The sequence below is a fragment of the Somniosus microcephalus genome, chromosome 29 (genome assembly GCF_052327205.1).
Source record: "Somniosus microcephalus isolate GS21.2 chromosome 29, FLI_Smic_1.0, whole genome shotgun sequence".
Taxonomy (NCBI): Eukaryota; Metazoa; Chordata; class Chondrichthyes; order Squaliformes; family Somniosidae; genus Somniosus; species Somniosus microcephalus.
The window spans coordinates 9,878,266-9,902,283 of record NC_141015.1 but is presented as its reverse complement, the minus strand read 5'-3'; the positions used below and the strand labels follow the sequence as shown (position 1 = coordinate 9,902,283).

The following is a 24,018-nucleotide window of genomic DNA, read 5'->3' as shown; positions in this document are numbered from 1 at the left end:
CCTTTTGTGTATTTAAAATATTTCCAACTGCTCTTTCCCCCTTGAGACCTGCCCTTGTCTCAAACCTAGAGCTTCAATCCTAGGCCCTGGGAATTGTGCTAAACAACAGCTAAATTCCCCAGTGGCCTGCCTTGTGCCCTGCCCTCTGCTACAATGCATGCCTGTCCCTGTCTGCCCTGAATCCTGATGTGCACCTTCATTAGAATCCGACAGCACAGAAGGAGGTCATTCGGCCCATCGTGCCTGTGCCGGCTCTTTGAAAGAGCTCTCCAATTAGTCCCACTCCCCCCTGCTCTTTCCCCACAGCCCTGCATTATTTTCCTTTTCAAGTATTTATCAACTCCCTTTTGAAAATGACTATTGAATCTGCTTCCTTTCAGGTAATGCATTCCAGATCTCGCTGGGTTTAAAAAAGAAAAACTTTCTTCTTGCCTCCCCTCTAGTTCTTTTGCCAATCACCTTAAGTCTGAGTCCTCTGATTACGGACCCTCCTGTCACAGGAAACAGTTACTCATTATTTATTCTATCAAAATCCCTCATAATTTTGAACACCTCAATTAAATCGCCCCTTAACCTTCTCTGCTCTAAGGAGAACAACCCCAGCTTCTCCAGTCCCTCCACATAACTGAAGTCCCTCATCCCTGGTACCCTTCTAGTAAACCTCCTCTGCACTCTCCCCAAGGCATGACATCCTTCCTAAAGTGTGATGCCCAGAATTGGACACAATACTGAGGCCTAATCAGAGTTCTATAAAAGTTAACAACAACTTGCATTTATATAGCGCCTTTAACATAGTAAAACGTCCCACGGCACTTTACAGGTGACATTGAGCCACACCAGATATTAGGACAGGTAACCAAAAGCTTGGCCAAAGAGGTAGGTTTTTAAGGTGCATTTTAAAGGAGGAGAGAGAGGTTGAGTGGTGCAGTACTTGCTTTTGTACTCTATGCCTCTATAAAGCCAAGGATCCCATATGCTTTTCTTAACAGCCTTATCAACTTGTCCTGCCTCCTTCAAAGATTTGTGTATGTGAACCCCCAGGTCTCTCTGTTCCTGCACAACCTTTAAAATTGTACCATTTAGTTTGTAGAGGTAAACGTCAATGCTAGAACTCTGAATACAGTGAGGCCCAGCACAGTTGGAGCCTCAAAGAATTAATCAAACACTGTCCCTCTGTTACAGTTCAGGCTTTTTCCTACCATTTTTATACAGTGTTCCTGGCAAAAAGTGGCTTCCCTAAGCAGATCTGTGAATCAATACCTGCACCCTTATAGTGCTGTGTCTCAACGTGCCTATGACTAACGGTTACCTATTTATTGTGGTATCATTTGCTGGAAATCATATGGGACGCCCATCATGTTCTCCTTACTCTTTTCAAAAGAGGGGATGTACTAAGCAACCAGACCAGCAGGCTGACACTAATAGATTTATTTACAGATAGAATACATACAAATATGACACAGCAAGCTACTGAAAGTACAAAACATAGTGATAAAGCTAGAACCACTTCAAGGGTTAAAGTGCCCTTTTCAAGCCCTATTTCTTAGACGTTTTTCGTAGACCTTCTCAATGCAAACTTTCACATGGGCGATGGAAATTTTCAATCCATGGAGTCCAGATCTCCAGGTAGAACGAAAGCTGAGTAACCAGCGCTCTATTGGTATCTCATGGAATACCTTTCAAGATAGTTATTTTTTGAAATACTTAGGAAACTCGAGAACAAATGAGAACCCATATCTTGTGCGGGAAGTGTTAATTCAGGATATTAATGCATCACTGTAGGGGAGGTTAACCCAGCATTTGACCAAAGCAGTTTGTGACGTGGAAATGCTCGATGCTGGCAATGAGTACTTTTCCAGCATGGACATCTCCTGACTTGATGACCATTCCTCATTTTTTAAGTTTAAAGGAAGGTGTATAGTTTTTGTTTGCCATGGTGTAGGACTGAGGCCCACGGTGCAGGTGCCTAAAGTTGAAGAATAAAAGCAGAGAATAGGTAATAAAAAATTAGTGATTAAGTTTGTGTTTTAAATGCCTGAACATTATAGGAAGAGAGAAAGACTGGGATGGGGAGGAGTTCCATAGTTTTACGGTCCTAGGAACAAAGGAGTTTGAGTTGAATACTACAATGAATCTTCACTTGGAGCCAGTGATAACGTCAGGCCGAGGCAGATAACAAACAGTATTGTTAAACTGAACACGTGTGAAGGATTAATCGCATCAGTTTTCAATTCTTGTGTACCACTGTGCAGTTTTTAAAGAGCCATCATTTTATTCACACAAGATATTAATCTTGTTGCATTGTTCATTGTACTGTTGCTGATATGCTGCTGTTTACTGATGGCAAACTCATTTCTTTATACAAATCTGTTCCTTTTTCATACACCTGGATTCTAAACCTGCAACTGTCATTGCCATTTGATTTGCCAAGTAATACCTCTACAGTCTAGACTGCTGTTTACAGCTGACCAGGTAATGTGTCTACAGTCTAGACTGCTGATTACAGCTGGCCAGGTAATGTGTCTACAGTCTAGACTGCTGTTTACAGCCGACCAGGTAATGTGTCTACAGTCTAGACTGCTGATTACAGCTGACCAGGTAATGTGTCTACAGTCTAGACTGCTGATTACAGCCGACCAGGTAATGTGTCTACAGTCTAGACTGCTGTTTACAGCCGACCAGGTAATGTGTCTACAGTCTAGACTGCTGATTACAGCTGACCAGGTAATGTGTCTACAGTCTAGACTGCTGATTACAGCTGACCAGGTAATGTGTCTACAGTCTAGACTGCTGATTACAGCTGACCAGGTAATGTGTCTACAGTCTAGACTGCTGATTACAGCTGACCAGGTAATGTGTCTACAGTCTAGACTGCTGATTACAGCTGACCAGGTAATGTGTCTACAGTCTAGACTGCTGTTTACAGCTGACCAGGTAATGTGTCTACAGTCTAGACTGCTGATTACAGCTGACCAGGTAATGTGTCTACAGTCTAGACTGCTGATTACAGCTGACCAGGTAATGTGTCTACAGTCTAGACTGCTGATTACAGCTGACCAGGTAATGTGTCTACAGTCTAGACTGCTGATTACAGCCGACCAGGTAATGTGTCTACAGTCTAGACTGCTGTTTACAGCCGACCAGGTAATGTGTCTACAGTCTAGACTGCTGTTTACAGCCGACCAGGTAATGTGTCTACAGTCTAGACTGCTGATTACAGCCGACCAGGTAATGTGTCTACAGTCTAGACTGCTGATTACAGCTGACCAGGTAATGTGTCTACAGTCTAGACTGCTGTTTATAGCTGACCAGGTAATGTGTCTACAGTCTAGACTGCTGTTTACAGCTGACCAGGTAATGTGTCTACAGTCTAGACTGCTGATTACAGCCGACCAGGTAATGTGTCTACAGTCTAGACTGCTGATTACAGCTGACCAGGTAATGTGTCTACAGTCTAGACTGCTGATTACAGCCGACCAGGTAATGTGTCTACAGTCTAGACTGCTGATTACAGCCGACCAGGTAATGTGTCTACAGTCTAGACTGCTGTTTATAGCTGACCAGGTAATGTGTCTACAGTCTAGACTGCTGTTTACAGCTGACCAGGTAATGTGTCTACAGTCTAGACTGCTGATTACAGCTGACCAGGTAATGTGTCTACAGTCTAGACTGCTGTTTATAGCTGACCAGGTAATGTGTCTACAGTCTAGACTGCTGTTTACAGCTGACCAGGTAATGTGTCTACAGTCTAGACTGCTGATTACAGCCGACCAGGTAATGTGTCTACAGTCTAGACTGCTGATTACAGCTGACCAGGTAATGTGTCTACAGTCTAGACTGCTGATTACAGCCGACCAGGTAATGTGTCTACAGTCTAGACTGCTGATTACAGCCGACCAGGTAATGTGTCTACAGTCTAGACTGCTGTTTATAGCTGACCAGGTAATGTGTCTACAGTCTAGACTGCTGTTTACAGCTGACCAGGTAATGTGTCTACAGTCTAGACTGCTGATTACAGCTGACCAGGTAATGTGTCTACAGTCTAGACTGCTGTTTATAGCCGACCAGGTAATGTGTCTACAGTCTAGACTGCTGATTACAGCCGACCAGGTAATGTGTCTACAGTCTAGACTGCTGTTTACAGCTGACCAGGTAATGTGTCTACAGTCTAGACTGCTGTTTACAGCTGACCAGGTAATGTGTCTACAGTCTAGACTGCTGTTTACAGCTGACCAGGTAATGTGTCTACAGTCTAGACTGCTGATTACAGCTGACCAGGTAATGTGTCTACAGTCTAGACTGCTGTTTACAGCTGACCAGGTAATGTGTCTACAGTCTAGACTGCTGATTACAGCTGACCAGGTAATGTGTCTACAGTCTAGACTGCTGTTTATAGCCGACCAGGTAATGTGTCTACAGTCTAGACTGCTGATTACAGCCGACCAGGTAATGTGTCTACAGTCTAGACTGCTGTTTACAGCTGACCAGGTAATGTGTCTACAGTCTAGACTGCTGTTTACAGCTGACCAGGTAATGTGTCTACAGTCTAGACTGCTGTTTACAGCTGACCAGGTAATGTGTCTACAGTCTAGACTGCTGATTACAGCCGACCAGGTAATGTGTCTACAGTCTAGACTGCTGATTACAGCTGGCCAGGTAATGTGTCTACAGTCTAGACTGCTGTTTACAGCTGACCAGGTAATGTGTCTACAGTCTAGACTGCTGATTACAGCTGACCAGGTAATGTGTCTACAGTCTAGACTGCTGATTACAGCCGACCAGGTAATGTGTCTACAGTCTAGACTGCTGATTACAGCCGACCAGGTAATGTGTCTACAGTCTAGACTGCTGATTACAGCTGGCCAGGTAATGTGTCTACAGTCTAGACTGCTGATTACAGCTGACCAGGTAATGTGTCTACAGTCTAGACTGCTGATTACAGCTGACCAGGTAATGTGTCTACAGTCTAGACTGCTGATTACAGCCGACCAGGTAATGTGTCTACAGTCTAGACTGCTGATTACAGCTGACCAGGTAATGTGTCTACAGTCTAGACTGCTGATTACAGCTGACCAGGTAATGTGTCTACAGTCTAGACTGCTGATTACAGCTGACCAGGTAATGTGTCTACAGTCTAGACTGCTGATTACAGCTGACCAGGTAATGTGTCTACAGTCTAGACTGCTGATTACAGCTGACCAGGTAATGTGTCTACAGTCTAGACTGCTGTTTACAGCTGACCAGGTAATGTGTCTACAGTCTAGACTGCTGTTTACAGCCGACCAGGTAATGTGTCTACAGTCTAGACTGCTGATTACAGCTGACCAGGTAATGTGTCTACAGTCTAGACTGCTGATTACAGCTGACCAGGTAATGTGTCTACAGTCTAGACTGCTGTTTACAGCCGACCAGGTAATGTGTCTACAGTCTAGACTGCTGATTACAGCCGACCAGGTAATGTGTCTACAGTCTAGACTGCTGTTTACAGCTGGCCAGGTAATGTGTCTACAGTCTAGACTGCTGTTTATAGCTGGCCAGGTAATGTGTCTACAGTCTAGACTGCTGATTACAGCTGACCAGGTAATGTGTCTACAGTCTAGACTGCTGTTTACAGCTGGCCAGGTAATGTGTCTACAGTCTAGACTGCTGTTTACAGCTGACCAGGTAATGTGTCTACAGTCTAGACTGCTGATTACAGCTGACCAGGTAATGTGTCTACAGTCTAGACTGCTGATTACAGCCGACCAGGTAATGTGTCTACAGTCTAGACTGCTGTTTACAGCTGACCAGGTAATGTGTCTACAGTCTAGACTGCTGTTTACAGCTGACCAGGTAATGTGTCTACAGTCTAGACTGCTGATTACAGCCGACCAGGTAATGTGTCTACAGTCTAGACTGCTGATTACAGCTGGCCAGGTAATGTGTCTACAGTCTAGACTGCTGATTACAGCCGACCAGGTAATGTGTCTACAGTCTAGACTGCTGATTACAGCTGACCAGGTAATGTGTCTACAGTCTAGACTGCTGATTACAGCTGGCCAGGTAATGTGTCTACAGTCTAGACTGCTGATTACAGCCGACCAGGTAATGTGTCTACAGTCTAGACTGCTGATTACAGCCGACCAGGTAATGTGTCTACAGTCTAGACTGCTGTTTACAGCTGACCAGGTAATGTGTCTACAGTCTAGACTGCTGATTACAGCCGACCAGGTAATGTGTCTACAGTCTAGACTGCTGATTACAGCCGACCAGGTAATGTGTCTACAGTCTAGACTGCTGATTACAGCTGACCAGGTAATGTGTCTACAGTCTAGACTGCTGATTACAGCTGACCAGGTAATGTGTCTACAGTCTAGACTGCTGATTACAGCTGACCAGGTAATGTGTCTACAGTCTAGACTGCTGTTTATAGCTGGCCAGGTAATGTGTCTACAGTCTAGACTGCTGTTTACAGCCGACCAGGTAATGTGTCTACAGTCTAGACTGCTGTTTACAGCCGACCAGGTAATGTGTCTACAGTCTAGACTGCTGATTACAGCCGACCAGGTAATGTGTCTACAGTCTAGACTGCTGTTTACAGCCGACCAGGTAATGTGTCTACAGTCTAGACTGCTGATTACAGCCGACCAGGTAATGTGTCTACAGTCTAGACTGCTGATTACAGCCGACCAGGTAATGTGTCTACAGTCTAGACTGCTGTTTACAGCCGACCAGGTAATGTGTCTACAGTCTAGACTGCTGTTTACAGCCGACCAGGTAATGTGTCTACAGTCTAGACTGCTGATTACAGCCGACCAGGTAATGTGTCTACAGTCTAGACTGCTGATTACAGCCGACCAGGTAATGTGTCTACAGTCTAGACTGCTGATTACAGCTGGCCAGGTAATGTGTCTACAGTCTAGACTGCTGATTACAGCTGACCAGGTAATGTGTCTACAGTCTAGACTGCTGTTTACAGCTGACCAGGTAATGTGTCTACAGTCTAGACTGCTGATTACAGCTGACCAGGTAATGTGTCTACAGTCTAGACTGCTGTTTACAGCTGACCAGGTAATGTGTCTACAGTCTAGACTGCTGATTACAGCTGACCAGGTAATGTGTCTACAGTCTAGACTGCTGATTACAGCTGACCAGGTAATGTGTCTACAGTCTAGACTGCTGTTTACAGCTGACCAGGTAATGTGTCTACAGTCTAGACTGCTGATTACAGCTGACCAGGTAATGTGTCTACAGTCTAGACTGCTGATTACAGCTGACCAGGTAATGTGTCTACAGTCTAGACTGCTGATTACAGCCGACCAGGTAATGTGTCTACAGTCTAGACTGCTGATTACAGCTGACCAGGTAATGTGTCTACAGTCTAGACTGCTGTTTACAGCTGACCAGGTAATGTGTCTACAGTCTAGACTGCTGATTACAGCCGACCAGGTAATGTGTCTACAGTCTAGACTGCTGTTTACAGCTGACCAGGTAATGTGTCTACAGTCTAGACTGCTGATTACAGCTGACCAGGTAATGTGTCTACAGTCTAGACTGCTGATTACAGCTGACCAGGTAATGTGTCTACAGTCTAGACTGCTGATTACAGCTGACCAGGTAATGTGTCTACAGTCTAGACTGCTGATTACAGCCGACCAGGTAATGTGTCTACAGTCTAGACTGCTGTTTACAGCTGACCAGGTAATGTGTCTACAGTCTAGACTGCTGATTACAGCTGACCAGGTAATGTGTCTACAGTCTAGACTGCTGTTTACAGCCGACCAGGTAATGTGTCTACAGTCTAGACTGCTGTTTACAGCTGACCAGGTAATGTGTCTACAGTCTAGACTGCTGATTACAGCTGACCAGGTAATGTGTCTACAGTCTAGACTGCTGATTACAGCTGACCAGGTAATGTGTCTGCAGTCTAGACTGCTGATTACAGCTGGCCAGGTAATGTGTCTACAGTCTAGACTGCTGTTTACAGCTGGCCAGGTAATGTGTCTACAGTCTAGACTGCTGATTACAGCTGACCAGGTAATGTGTCTACAGTCTAGACTGCTGATTACAGCCGACCAGGTAATGTGTCTGCAGTCTAGACTGCTGTTTACAGCCGACCAGGTAATGTGTCTACAGTCTAGACTGCTGTTTACAGCCGACCAGGTAATGTGTCTACAGTCTAGACTGCTGATTACAGCTGACCAGGTAATGTGTCTGCAGTCTAGACTGCTGTTTACAGCTGACCAGGTAATGTGTCTACAGTCTAGACTGCTGATTACAGATGACCAGGTAATGTGTCTACAGTCTAGACTGCTGATTACAGCCGACCAGGTAATGTGTCTACAGTCTAGACTGCTGTTTACAGCTGGCCAGGTAATGTGTCTACAGTCTAGACTGCTGATTACAGCTGGCCAGGTAATGTGTCTACAGTCTAGACTGCTGATTACAGCCGACCAGGTAATGTGTCTACAGTCTAGACTGCTGATTACAGCTGACCAGGTAATGTGTCTACAGTCTAGACTGCTGATTACAGCTGACCAGGTAATGTGTCTACAGTCTAGACTGCTGATTACAGCCGACCAGGTAATGTGTCTACAGTCTAGACTGCTGATTACAGCTGGCCAGGTAATGTGTCTACAGTCTAGACTGCTGATTACAGCCGACCAGGTAATGTGTCTACAGTCTAGACTGCTGATTACAGCTGACCAGGTAATGTGTCTACAGTCTAGACTGCTGATTACAGCCGACCAGGTAATGTGTCTACAGTCTAGACTGCTGATTACAGCTGGCCAGGTAATGTGTCTACAGTCTAGACTGCTGATTACAGCCGACCAGGTAATGTGTCTACAGTCTAGACTGCTGATTACAGCCGACCAGGTAATGTGTCTACAGTCTAGACTGCTGATTACAGCCGACCAGGTAATGTGTCTACAGTCTAGACTGCTGATTACAGCCGACCAGGTAATGTGTCTACAGTCTAGACTGCTGTTTACAGTCGACCAGGTAATGTGTCTACAGTCTAGACTGCTGATTACAGCTGACCAGGTAATGTGTCTACAGTCTAGACTGCTGTTTATAGCCGACCAGGTAATGTGTCTACAGTCTAGACTGCTGATTACAGCTGACCAGGTAATGTGTCTACAGTCTAGACTGCTGATTACAGCTGGCCAGGTAATGTGTCTACAGTCTAGACTGCTGTTTACAGCTGACCAGGTAATGTGTCTACAGTCTAGACTGCTGTTTATAGCTGACCAGGTAATGTGTCTACAGTCTAGACTGCTGATTATATTTGACCAGATAATGTGTCTACAGTCTAGACTGCTGTTTACAGCTGGCCAGGTAATACCTCTACAGTCTAGACTGCTGATTACAGCTGGCCAGGTAATGTGTCTACAGTCTAGACTGCTGATTATATTTGACCAGGTAATGTGTCTACAGTCTAGACTGCTGTTTACAGCTGACCAGGTAATGCGTCTGCAGTCTAGACTGCTGATTACAGCCGACCAGGTAATGTGTCTACAGTCTAGACTGCTGATTACAGCTGACCAGGTAATGTGTCTACAGTCTAGACTGCTGATTACAGCTGGCCAGGTAATGTGTCTACAGTCTAGACTGCTGATTATAGTTGACCTGTCTAAAAATATCTAATTCCAAACTTTGGTAATTGCTTTTTCCCAGTTTGTTGGGTACCCTGAATCCCCAGGTTCAAACTTTCTACTTCGCTCCAAGTTGCCCACCTCACGTGCATGTATGCACACTCTAGGAAGGAGTTATACTGATGTCAGATATTGAAGTCAGACTGATAGCTGACAGACTTGAGTTACATCGCGCTGTATTCTAGCCAACCATGTACAAATGAATAGAGCTCGGCTGACTGGCTGATTAGAGGTTATTTATCAGAACATGGGCTCTATCCTAACAAAAATCATCCAAGTCAAGCCTAATCGTGACCACGGTTTGCCCATTGCTTCTACACAGCAAATTTACTAAAACATGACTGACTCATGGGAAAATATTACCTTTACTGATACTGAAAGATGCAGAATCACTGATATAATATTTGTTATACCTACAACTTTGCACATTACTTTTTCTTCCTCCCCAAAAACTCTTATTCCCAGTCTTTTAATTTGTCTCTTTTTTTTGCCATAACCTCCCAACGGTGGACTTGAAGTATTTCGTTAAGATGGAGATACTTTATTCTTCTTTTTCACTGTACACTGTGGGTATTGGAGTTCTGCAGGAGATGGGTAAAAACTACAACTCGCTCGTCATCTCTGCTTTTATCTCTGAACTTTTCTATAGGAGTGTCTGCATACAATATTGGAGCAACTTTTTACTGTACATTTGTTTAATGTGTGGCTTTTTATAGCGAAAGCTAAGACGTATATAAAGCTTTAATCTTTCATTTTTTTTTTGTCTTTCCATCTTTACCAAATATCTGCAACAGTACTTGGTGCATTTGAATAGAATTTGATGGTGAAACATTTTAAATTTGGGTTTCATTCATTCCAAACCTGAATAATGGCAGTCCTTCCACTGGTTATGTTTATATGAGCAATTATTGCTTTTGGAATTCTCAGTTTAAACAGGTAAATGAGCTAATTTTGGTGGGGTGAAAGGGGACCTAGCCCAGTTTAGTTGGTTGGAAAATGGTAGAACCAGCAGTGGGAAATATTTAAATATGAAATGGTTAAGTTAAATACATTCTGACTAGCAGTCAAAGGGATGCAGTTCCATGGATAAGTAAGGAGGTTAGAGCAAAAATAAAACTCATCAGAAAAGAGGCATTTAGTAAATACAGGAAGGATATACAAATATATAGAAGGAAAACAGAAAGATTAGGAAGGCTAAGAGGGAGTATAGGAAAAAAAACTGGAAAATATTAAGGGATTTTAAAGGCACTTAAGAAATGTGGATACTCAAAGGGCTTGGCCCACTTCTGGTCTGCATTGCTCAAGTTACTGACTGGACAAACTCGTTCAGTCATCAACACCGCCTCATTGCAATCTTTAAGGTTTGTTTTCTTATTGCTACTTAAACTTGACACTTCTCAGCTCATGGTACAATACAGAATACAAGATATGTCCCAGGTTACATGCATTCGCAAAGCATATAGTGAAGATCTTCTATAGTTCAGTACATTGAAGTATTCACCGGCAAAGGGCACAGAGTCGCGCAATGGGTTGGAACCGAGTTGAATGCTGTGATTGGGTGGTTAATGGTCCCTATGGAAGTTGATTGGATTCTTTTTGTTTGTGGGGTCGGGCGGGGTTTGAGGTTGGTGTTCGGTGGTTTCTGCTCGAATCACCTCCCTGGCACTTCCTCAGCTCCAGAGTTACTTTGTACAACTCCTGCTCCGATTGTCGAATGAAGGAATTGTCCCTGTTCCAACTTCTATATGTTAGTCATGTATACATTGAAACTGCAAAAGATGGATTGGTGAAAGTAGAGATCTTTGTATTGCATTTGAACTGGCTATTAATTTGGAGATTTAGTTAATTCTTTTCCCTATCCCATTTTATAAGCTTCATCTCCCTTACTGTCAACCTACACACCAGTCTCTGACCAAAGTGTGTGTCGATGACAGATCCCTTGCTAATACAGCTATTGAATTAGAAAATTGGAAGTGTTAGTGCTACACATTGTTTTAAACTTTGCCCCCTTTTGCCCTTCTGGGAAATATCTGTTAATGATGGACTTGAGCTGAGTAATTCACTGAACCTGCATCCTACGCAGATACTGCATCAGGAAAGCAAATTCTTGCAATAATTTACAGTTCTCCTGGTCGCTCAGTGAATTTAGGCAGAGCATAAAGGGCCCAGGTTCAATCCCATGTCTGTCCTGGGTTAGCTGATCTTGGCCATGGCAGCAGCCGGGTGTTAGACTTGGTCTGTGACCCGGGTTGCGGTTGGAACTCTGTGTTTGTGTAGACATTGGGTGAGGTCGAGATCGGGCTTGGCTGTGAATACCCCTGGGTAAGTGTGTTACTGATGCTGGCCGCTGACACGAGGCTTTCACATAAATAACAGCCCCAAGGGGTGGGCTACCGGTAGGCACATGAGTGTGTAACTATCCCAGGAAGGAACCAAGTCAGGTTTGGTGTTGATCCTGGGACCTACAGGTCAGTATGGCTCAGTAGCGCATTTGGTGGTACATTTAGGCATTAGAGGAAATTTGGTGTATGTTTCAATGTAAATGTTGCAATAATCACTTGTCAGTGGCAGTCTGTGCATTGTAAGATGACAGTAAATGTAGTGGAATGGAAATCCCCAAGATTTTGCTCTAGAATGAAAATTCTACATGGTACTTCAATTAATGTAGTAAGACTGCATTAAAAAGAAAAAAAGAAAGGCTTGCATTTCTTTTGTGCCTTTCATGCCCACCGGACGTCCCAAAGTGCTTTACAGCCAATTAAGTACTTTTTGAAATGCAGTCACTGTTGTAATGTAGGAAACGCGACAGCCAATTAGCGTACAGCAAGCTCCCATAAACAGCAATGTGATAGTGATCAGATCATCTGTTTGTGATGTTGGTTGAGGCCCAATCATCGGGGAGAACTCCCCTGCTCCTCTTTGAAATAGTGCCATGGGATCGCGAACGTCCACCTGAGAGGTCAGACGGGGCCTCAGTTTAACGTCTCATCCGAAAGTGCAGCACTCCCTCAGTTCTGCACCGGAATGTTAGCCTAGATTTTTCTGCTCAAGTCTCTGGAGTGGGAGTTGAACTCCGAGGCAAGGATGCTACCCACTGAGCCATGGCTGACACAAAGGGTCTGCATCTTGGAGGACCCCTTTGGTTGTCTCTCTCCTCCCATCTGTAGTTTTGATATTGTAATATCCCCTGGTGTAATTAGTATAACTTAACTACTAGTAATTTTAATCTTCTGATTTTATTTTTCCCAGTACACAGATAAAGAGGAAGTAGTCTTGTGGATGAACACTGTTGGACCCTACCATAATCGGCAAGAAACATACAAGTACTTTTCCCTACCCTTTTGTGCAGGGAAGAAAAAGTCTATCAACCATTACCATGAAACATTAGGGGAAGCTCTTCAAGGAGTGGAGCTGGAGTTCAGTGGTCTTGATATCAAATTTAAAGGTAGGAATATTGATGCACTTTCTTTGATAGAATACATGATGGTAAGACATTAGACTCACTGTGCTCAGGTAATTTCTAAAATACATATACAGGCCCTGATAGTTACAGGGAGGAGGGAGTATGCGGGTGAGGCCGAAAAAGGCCAAAGAACCCAGCAAGTCCAGAGATGCAGAGGACGCATTAACATCTTGTAGCTCCATCTCCCCCAGCAGCCGGCCAAATGGCCAGCGAGGGGGAGGGGGAAACGCCAGTGGCAGAAGGCCACAGCCAGGGGCCCTTGGGAATGGTCCCCAGCAATCGGGAGAGGAGGAAGGATGGCAGTCGGAGATGGTGGAGAGGGGAAATGTCGGCAGGGGAGAGGCCTGCGACCGGGAAAGCTGGGGGGGGAGAGGCCGAAGCCTGCCTTGAGGGGAGCACTCCTGCTCCTCCTGGCCCACAAGCAGTGCTGGAACAGTCACTTAGCTTCTGGAGCCGGCAGCTCCCGCCTCCGTTTCACTGCCGAGTTTCCCGACCCCTGGAAAACCCATGCAGCAACACTTAACTTCAAAATGAACTCCCAATTGAAACCCAATTTGAATACGTTAATGAAGTGTCCCGCCTCTCCACAGTGGGACACTTGGACGCCCCGATAACCACCGGCGTAAAAATTGTGGGGTGCACGGCGGGTTGGGGTCGCATTCCATGCATTTCACTTTTTACCCCCATCTCTTTCCCCCCCCCCCCCCCCCCCCCCCCCCCCACCCCGGGGGGAAGGTTAATATCGAGGCCATAGTGACAAAGAAGAATTATTAATGATTTGCTGTCAAAAATTCAATCTTTCCAAACCTAACTTATAGATTGGCATATTTGAATCTCTACCAATCTTAGAAATGAGTGTGGATTAAATTCCACAGATGGGCCAATGGGGCATTTTTAAAATGACTTGAGTTTTTTTCCCCAATGGTGTGCAATGGGCACATTGTTTTGGAATCTTAGTTTTGCAAATGTACTGTGCAAAAAGTGACTGTTTCATAATTTTTGCATCTTTAGATTTGTGACGGTTTCAGGATTAGGAGTGGGTGTTGAGTCTGCTCTGTCACCCTGCCCATGTCGGCAATGTCTTTTTATTAATTCCCTGCCCTTTTCCATATCCCGTAATGGTCTTTCTTGCCCAGTAAGTAGTTCCTTCCCTTTTAAGCATCTCAGTTGATTCAGCATCTGTCGCTTTCTGGAGTGGAGAGTTCAACGTTCTCTCAGGCTTTTGTGTGAAAAATTTCTGGATTCCCTCCGAACTGTCTTAATTTAAATTGTAAGATTATGTCCGCTTGTTCTGCATAACTCATGAAGCATATGCAAATGTTTTCATACTCTCTCTTTTTTGTATCCTTTTGTTACAGCCCTCCTTCTTGCTGATGTTTGACCTTGTATATGCTGTTGCTTTGTGTTTAACACTAGTTCTAACCACGCTTCTACACCATAGTCACATCACCCCAGAATTGCTTTTCAGGAATATGTACTTAATTTGTAATCCACTTCTTGAATAGCTTCCAATGTTGGCCTGTAAATTTACTTAGTAACAGTTTCTTCTACCCTACGTCTGTTGCTTCCACATCCATTCAAAGTTACCCTCTGATCGTTGGATCCAAGTGCCAGAAAGAAAGACTTGCATTTATGTAGCGCATTTCATGACCTCAGGACGTCCCAAAGCGCTTTACAGCCAATGAAGTACTTTTGAAATGTAGTCACTGTTGTAATGTAGGAAACACAGCAGCACAGCAAGGTCTCACGAACAGCAATGTGAAAATGACCAGATCATCTGTTGTAGTGATGTAGATTGAGGGATTAAATATTGGCCAGGACACTGGGGAGAACTCCCCTACTCTTCTTCAAAATAGTGCCTCGAGATCTTTTACATTCACCTGAGAGAGCAGACAGGGTCTCGGTTTAACGGCTCATCCGAAAGACGGCACCTCCGACAGTTCAGCGCTCCGAAACTCAGTACAGGAAACTTTGGTTTATCCGGAGGTTGTATGTCCGGAAACCTCGATCTACCGGCAGAAATCAGGAGCCGTTTTGTTAGGTTTTTTTTCTTCTCGTGGCTTTTTTTTCCAACAGTCAGGCTCTGCAAAGTCTCTCTGAAGCTGTTGCTAAGCAACAGAGATGCTTCCAAGGTACGGCCGACTGTTTAGAAGCTGTTGCTAAGCAACAGTGTTTGTTGCCAGATACGGAGCTGCAAATCTCCATATGCTTCAACATTAACGCTGGTATGTCCGGCAGTTTTGATAGATCGGCAACAGCTCGGTCCCGTTGGTGCCGGATATCACAAAGTTTCCTGTACTGCCCTGGAGTGTCAGCCTAGATTTTTGTGCTCGGGTCTCTGGAGTGGAACTTGAACCCACAACCTTCTGACTCTGGGGAAATAGCAACCATAACAATTAGTAACCCACAACCTGCAGGCTAATCAGAAACATACTAGTTTAGGAAGTAAGTGTGCAAGTTGTGAAATGAGTGAGGTTAATGAGTTGTTAATCAGTGTGGGATCTTGGGATATGGGCGTTGCTCGCAAAGCCAGCATTTACTGCCCATCCCTAGTTACCTTGAGAAGGTGGTGGTGGGCCTTCTTCTTGAACCGCTGCCGTCCGTGTGGTGAAGGTACTCCCACAGTGCTGTTAGGGAGGGAGTTCCAGGATTTTGACCCAGCGGCGGTGAAGGACCGACAATATATGTCCAAGTCGGGATGGTGTGTGACTTGACGTTAATGGAACCTTGCCTTGGAGTTCTGACTTGTGAGGAAAGACTGAAGAAATTTTCAGCCTTGAAAGGAGGTATCTGACAAAAGATTATAGAAAAGGTATATCTGGAAGATTAATTTAAATTATAGAACTGCAAGAGGAGGACAAGGAGCCCCAGGTTCAAACTAGTAAGCGGCAAATTTAGGCCGGCCATAGGTTTGCGCACATGGTTCTTTGAACTGAACGTAATGCTCATGAGAGCAGACTAGGGAAGAGATGGCTTCAGATAAAGAATAGATTGGCGGCTAATATAAAAGGGAATCCCATAGTCTTCTATAGGCAGTCCAAAGTGGATAAGTCACCCGGTCCGGATGGGATGCAAATGTTACTCCCATGTTCAAAAAAGGGGAGAAGGATAAATCTGGCAATTACAGGCCAGTCAGTTTAATGTCGGTGGTGGGGAAACTTTTAGAAACAATAATCTGGGAGAAAATTAACAGCCACTTGGAGAAGCATGGGTTACTAAAGGAGAGCAAGCATGGATTTGTTATGGGAAAATTGTGTTTGACTAACTTGATTAAGCTTTTTGATGAGGTAACCAAGAGGGTGGATGAAGGCAGTGCACTTGATGTGTATATGGAGTTTCAAAAGGTGTTTGATAAAGTACCACATATTAGGCTTTTTAGCAAAATTGAACAACTAGAGGAAATAGAGTACAACGCCAACATGTTCCCGTAAAGGTCAAGGGTGGGACCAACAAACCCAGGGAACCCTGGATGTCAAGGGATATAAAAGAATGGATTAGGAAAAAAAGGGAGGCTTTTGGCAGATACGAAGGACTAAAAACAGTGGAAGCCCTAGAGGAGTATAGAAAGTGCAGGGGGTAATTAAAAAAGAAATTAGGAGAGCGAAGAGGGGGCATGAAAAAACACTATGCGGGGTCCTTTAGGGAAGAGTGACCATAACATCATAGAATTCTTCATTAAGATGGAAAGTGAAGTAGTCCAATCTGAAACTAGGGTCCTAAATCTAAACAAAGGAAACTATGAAGGTATGAGGAGTGAGTTGGCTATGATAGATTGGGGAGCTTCATTAAAAGGCATGACGGTGCATATGCAATGGCTAACATTTAAGGAACGAATGCATGAATTGCAAGAGTTATACATTCCTTTCTGGCGCAAAAACACAAAAGGAAAAGTGTCCCAACCATGGCTAACAAAGGAAATTAAGGATAGTATTAGATCCAAAGAGGAGTCATATAAAGTTGTCAGAAAAAGTAGCAAGCCTGAGGATTGGGAGCAGTTTAGAATTCAGCAAAAAAGGAGCAAGAGATTGATTAAGAGGGAAAAATAGTGTATGAGAGTAAACGTGCAAGGAACATAAAAGCGGACTGTAAAAGCTTCTACATGTATGTAAAAAGAAAAAGATTAGTGAAAACAAATGTAGGTCCCTTACAGTCAGAAATGGGAGAATTTATAATGGGGAACAAGGAAATGGCAGAACAATTAAACAAATACTTTGGTTCTGTCTTTACGGAAGCGGACACAAATAACATCCCAGAAATGCTAGGGAATCAAGGGTCTAGTGAGAAGGAGGAATTAAAGGAAATTAGTAAAAAAAAAAAAATAGTGCTGGAGAAATTAATGGGACTGAAAGCCGATAAATCCCCAGGGCCTGATAATCTGCATCCCAGAGTACTAAAAGAGGTAGCCATGGAAATAGTGGATGCATTGGTTGTCATCTTCCAAAATTATATAGCCTATGGAACAGGACCTGCAGGTTGGAGGGTGGCAAATGTAACCCCACTATTTAAAAAAGGAGGGAGAGAGAAAACAGGGAACTATAGACCTGTTAGCCTAACATCAGTAGTAGGGAAAATGCTAGAGTCTATTATAAAGGATGTGATAACAGTGCACTTAGAAAATATCAATGGGATTAGACAGTCAACATGGATTTATGAAAGGGAAATAGTGTTTGACAAACCTACTGGAGGTTTTGAGATGTAACTGGTAGAATAGATAAGGAAGAACCAATGGACGTGTATTTGGATTTTCAGAAGGCCTTTGATAAAGTCCCACATAAGAGGTTAGTGTGCAAAATTAAAGCACATGGGATTGGGGGTAATATACTGGCACGGATTGAAAATTGGTTAAGAGAGTAGGAATAAATGGGTCTTTTTCGGGGTGGCAGGCAGTGACTAGTGGGGTACCGCAGTGATCAGTGCTTGGGCCCCAGTTATTCACTATATATATCAATGATTTGGATGAGGGAACCAACTAATATTTCCATGTTTGCTGACGACAATAAACTAGGTGGGATTGTGAGTTGTGAGGAGGATGCAAAGAGGCTTCAAGGCGATTTAGACAAGTTGAGTGAGTGGGCAAATACATGGCAGATACAGTATAACGTGGATAAATGTGAAGTTATCCACTTCGGTAGAAAAAACAGAAAGGCAGAGTATTATTTAAATGGTGATAGATTGGGAAATGTTGATGTACAAAGGGACCTGGGTGTCCTTGTACACCAGTCACTGAAAGCAAACATGCAGGGGCAGCAAACAGTTAGGAAGGCAAATGGTATGTTGGCTTTCATTGCAAGAGGATTTGAGTACAGGAGCAAGGACGTCTTACTACAGTTGTACAGGGCCCTGGTGAGACCACACCTGGAGTACTGTGTGCAGTTTTGGTCTCCTTACCTAAGAAAGGATATACTTGCCATAGAGGGAGTGCAGCGAAGGTTCACCAGACTGATTCCTGAGATGGCAGGACTGTCGTACGAGGAGAGATTGGGTCGACTAGGCCTGTATTCACTAGAGTTTTGTAGAATGAGAAGGAATCTCATTGATACGTATTAAATTCTGACAGGGCTAGACAGACTGGATGCAGGGAGGATGTTTCCCCTGGCTGGGGGGGGGGGGGGGGGTTCGAGAACGAGGGGCCAGAGTCTCAGGATACGAGGTAGGACATTTAGGACTGAGATGAGGAGAAATTTCTTCACTCAGAGGGTGGTGAACCTGTGGAATTCTCTACCACAGAAGGCTGTGGAGGCCAAGTCACTGAATATATTTAAGGAGATATAGATTTCTAGACACAAAAGGCATCAAGGGGTATGGGGAGAGAGCGGGAATATGGTATTGAGATAGAGGATCAGCCATGATCATATTGAATGGCGGAGCAGGCTCGAAGGGCAGAGTGACCTACTCATGCTCCTATGTTTCTATGTTGTAATTCCATGATTCTATAGGCTGATTAGCAAACTTAAAGCCCATGGGATAAAAGAGGCAGTAGCAGCATGGATACAAAATTGGCCAGGGGATAGAAAACCGAGTTGTGGTGAATGGCTGTTTTTCGGACTGGAGGGAGATATACAGTGGTGTTCCCCAGGGTTCAGTACTAGGACCACTGTTGTTTTTGATAAACATTAATGACTTGGACTTGGATACAGGGCACAATTTCATAATTTGCAGATGACACAAAACTAGGAACTGTAGTAAACGGTAAGGAAGATAGTAATAGACTTCAAGAGGACATAGACAGGCTGGTGGAATGGGCGGACACAGGGCAGATGAAATTCAGTCCGAGAAGAGAAGTGTGAGGTGATACATTTTGGTGGGAAGAATGAGGAGAGACAATACACACTAAACGGTACAATGTTAAAGAGGGAGCAAGAACAGAGAGACCTGGGGGTGCTTGTGCACAAATCTCTGAAGTTTGTAGGACAGGTTACCAAAGCAGTTAATAAAGCATATGGGACCCTGGGCTTTATAAATAGAGACAGAGTACACAAGCCAGGAAGTTATGCTAAACCTATATTAAACACTTGTTAGGCCCCAGCTGGAGTATTGTGTCCAATTCTGGGCACCGCACTTTAGGAAGGATGTGAAGGTTTTGGCGAAGAGATTTACTAGAATGGTTCCAGGGATGAGGGATTACAGTTACATGGATAGACTGGAGAAGCTGGGGTTGTTCTCCTTCGAGCAGAGAAGGCTAAGAGGAGATTTGATAGAGGTGTTTAATATCATGAAGGGTTTCGATAGAGGAAATAAAGAGAAACTTTCCAATGGCTGAAGGGTCGGTAACCAGAGGACACAGATTTAACGTGATTGGCAAAAGAAACAGGTGACATGAGGAAAACTTTTGTACGTAACGAGTGGTTAGGATTTGGAATGCGCTGCCTGATAAAGTGGTGGATACAGATTCAACAGTAGCCTTCAAAAGGAGAATTGGATAAATACTTGGAGGAGAAAAAATTGCAGGGATATGGGGAAAGAGCGGGGAGTGGGACAAACTGGATTGCTCTTCGAAAGAGCCGGCGCAGACTCGATGGGCCGAATGGCCTCCTCCTGTGCTGTACTATTCTATGATATGGTCCCCCAGCAGCATGGCTGTGACTGGGAGCCGGCGCAGACTCGATGAAATTGAATCTTTATCACGTTACTACGGTGATGCAGCCTGTTGGTGTTCGGGTGCACTGCGCTACTTGACATGACTAATTAATCAGAACCTATTATAAAACAAGGCATGGCAAAATCAGTTGCTGAATGTAAATGCTGTTACCAAATGGCAGAATGGTTGCCTTGGTAAAGTAAAAGGTGATTCAGCAAGAGCTGAAGCATTGCAGACTAATTGTAAGTGTGTTGCTTTGAACATAAGAACATAAGAAATAGGAGCAGGAGTAGGCCAATCGGCCCCTCGAGCCTGCTCCACCATTCAATAAGATCATGGCTGATCTGATCCTAACCTCAAATCTTCTATCACTCTGCATCCACCCGAACCCATGTGATCTCCCGGGAGATCTGTCGAGAAGACTGACAGTGGCACTTAGTTGCCACTGGGGTCTTGTAGTTTGGAAGAGCCTAAACAAATAAAAAAAACAATCCCAATCCAGTGCTTTTCTTTGACAACTTTTTTTTCTTTGCTAATGGATGTTAATTGTTTTGTAGAATATATGCTGTGTCTTGTAGTAAGTAGCTATTCAAGAACTGCTAGAAATAGCTGGTGTTTCCTTTGCTGTGGTGCTTTTTTGAGCCAGTATGAAGGTTTTCTTTAATTCCATCTACAATAGTTTTTATGGAGTGACTTGCATAAATCCACCAAGCATTACTGTGTTGATCTCCCAGTTAAAGTTGGGCAGTGATTGGTGCTGCTCTGTTCTGGCCTGTTTTGATATATTTCCCAGTTCAAAGACTTTCTTTGGTACCTTTCAGGTGTAAGTGGATTCAAACGAAGGAGTTACTCAGGACCGAAAACTTGCTGATTCTTTCAGTATAGTTACTAATTGCCCTAGCTTCTGTATCTGATCATCTTGGAGTTTATTGGGGGGGGGGGGCCCGTGTGGGGTTATGGGGGGGGGGCCCGTGTGGGGTTATGGGGGGGGGCCGTGTGGGGTTATGGGGGGGGGCCGTGAGGGGTTATCGGGAGGGGGCCGTGTGTAGTTATCGGGGGGGGCCATGTGGGGTTATCAGGGGGGCCCGTGTGGGGTTATCGGGGGGGGGGGTTATGGGGGGGGGGCCGTGTGGGTTTATCGGGGGGGCCCGTGTGGGTTTATCGGGGGGGGCCGTGTGTGGTTATCGGGGGGGTGGCAGAGTGTGGGGTTATCAGGGGGGGCCGTGTGTGGGGTTATGGGGGGGGCCGTGTGTGGGGTTATGGGGGGGCCGTGTGTGGGGTTATCGGGGGGGGGGGCCGTATGTGGGGTTATCGGGGGGGGCAGAGTGTGGAGTTATCAGGGGGGGCAGAGTGTGGGGTTATTGGGCGGGGCGTGTGGTTATCGGGGGGGGCCGTGTGGGGTTATCGGGGGGGCCGTGTGTGGGGTTATGGGGGGGCCGTGTGTGGGGTTATCAGGGGGGGGCCGTGTGTGGGGTTATCGGGGGGGCCGTGTGGGGTTATCGGGGGGGGGCAGAGTGTGGGGTTATGGGGGGGCTGTGTGTGGTTATCGGGGGGGGCAGAGTGTGGGGTTATGGGGGGGCTGTGTGTGGTTATCGGGGGGGGGGCAGAGTGTGGGGTTATTGGGCGGGGCGTGTGGTTATCGGGGGGGGCCGTGTGGGGTTATCGGGGGGGCCGTGTGTGGTTAAAGGTTATTTGGCGGGGGCGTGTGAAGTTAAAGGCTCTCCTTTTTTCTAATTGGAAGCTCTGCTGCCTCCCTTGGTCAAGATTTAGAATGAGTCCCTCGAGTATAATGGGGTTTTGGAATACCTAACTAAATTAGTAGGTGGCAAATCCTTAAAGGGCCAGTGTTGTAAGTTCTTCCCCATTTGATGGAAGAGTTTGTATTTGGCGCTGTACTACATTGAGGGTGTTTATTTTGGTAGAATTGTATAGTGTTGCTCGTGGAGATCTGTGACCCGTAAGTGCCATTCTCCTGGTAGGTTGCCACGGTCTGTTGGAGCCCACTGGTGCAGGATTTTTGATGAGCTGCTAAACCAAGGACCCAACGTCCTTTCAGGTGCCGTGGAAAATTCCATGCCATTTTTCCAGACAGCTGGCAGGGAGGTCTCCTAGTGACTGGCCAGTATTCCTTCCTCTACAAACACCACTGACAAGAGATTACCTGGTCATTCACTCTGTGGGTTGTTACTGGTGTGGAATGGCTGCCATGGCCACTTCATAACTCCATCTGCTCCAAGAAATTCATTGTGTAAATGTGCTTTGAGATGTTTTGATGTGATAAGGGCCTGTATCAAATGTAAGTATAACAGAAGCTTACACTTGTGTTGTGTCCTTAAAGTAGTGAAATGTAAAGGGCTCTTTGCAGGCAAAGGCAATAATTGGACACCGTTTAGGGAGAGATCCAGAGAGTACACTCGAGCTGGCTGGAGACCCTTCCATCAATGCGGCAAAACGAGGAATGCAAAAAAAAAAAAAAAGGGTGTGGGGGGAATAAAATATTTCCAGGAAGTTCTAGAGCAAGGCAGTAAAGGAGAGGTGGAGGATTTTAAATCTAATGCTTTGGCGCACAGGGTAGGTAAGCAAGGATGGGGTGGGTGTATAGATTGGCAAGTGGGTCTTAGTGCTGCTATCAGGTATTTTGCATTTTGGACAAGTTGGTTTTGTTGAAGATGGGAGATTGTTGAGGAACGCATCGGAATAATCGAATGGAGAGGTGACAAAAATGTGGAGGGGCAGAGGCAGACGAAATGTTCCCGGGGTGTACGTAAGCACTCTTATAGAAACATAGAATGATACTGCACAGGAGGAGGCCATTTGGGCTGTGCCGGCTCTTTAAAAGAGGAATCCAGTTAGTCTCACTCCCCCGCTCTTTCCCTATATCCCTGAACATTTCCACTTTCAAATATTTATCCAATTCCCTTTTGAAAGTTATTATTGAATCTGCTCCCACCACCACTTCAGGCAGTGCATCCCAGATCATAACGACTCGCTGCATAATTTTTTTTTCCCAGATGTTGCCTCTGGTTCTTTTGTCAATTACCTTTAAATCTGTGTCCTCTGGTTACCGACCCTTCTGCCACTGGAAACAGTTTCTCCTTATTTATTCTATCAAAACCCTTCATGATTTTGAACACCTCTATCAAATCTCCCTTTTACCTTCTCTTCTCCAAGACCAACAACCCCAGTTTCTCCAGTCTCTCCATGTAACTGAAGTCTCACCCCTGCTACAGGAAGCTTTCTCTTATCCGGCACGGACGGGACCGATGTGGTGCCGGTTCATCAACAATCCCGGATAACCGAACGCTATAGTAAAAGATACGGAGCTGAGAGCTCCGTATAAAGCAACAAACCCTGTTGCGCTTCAGAACAATGGGCACAAGTTGCAAGCGTCTCTGTAGCTTAGCAACAGCTGCAGCTACACCTTTGCACAGCAACAAATGGAGTAAAAAAAGGTAATAAAAGTTACCTGAACCTACTCCTGAATTTTGCCGGTTAACCAACATTTCCGGTTATTTAGGGGCCGGTTAATCGAAAGTTTCCTGTACCATTCTAGAAAATCTCTTCTGTATCCTTTCTCAGGCAATGACATCCTTCCTAAAGTGTGGTGCTCAGAATTGGATACAATACTCCAGCTGGGGCCTAACCAGTGTTTATAAAGGTTTAGCCTAACTTCTTTGCTTTTGTACTCTGTGCCTCTATAAAGCCCAGGATCCTGTATTGTAATAGCCTTCCACTTGTTCTACCGCCTTCAAACACTTGTGTACATACACCCCCCCCCCCGGTCTCTCGGTTCCTGCACCCCCTTTAACATTGTACCATTTAGTTTATATTGCCTCTCCTCA

At 44.9% G+C, this 24,018-nt stretch overlaps 1 protein-coding gene across 1 annotated transcript in view; it reads left to right on the top strand.

Moving 5' to 3' along the window:
• Nucleotides 1-24,018, top strand: part of tm9sf3 (transmembrane 9 superfamily member 3) — a 118,881-nt gene that overhangs the window by 11,741 nt on the left and 83,122 nt on the right. The window contains exon 2 of the mRNA XM_085970143.1: nucleotides 12,885-13,080. Within this exon, the coding sequence (XP_085826269.1) occupies nucleotides 12,885-13,080 (196 nt within the window). The remainder of the gene's footprint in view (nucleotides 1-12,884; nucleotides 13,081-24,018) is intronic.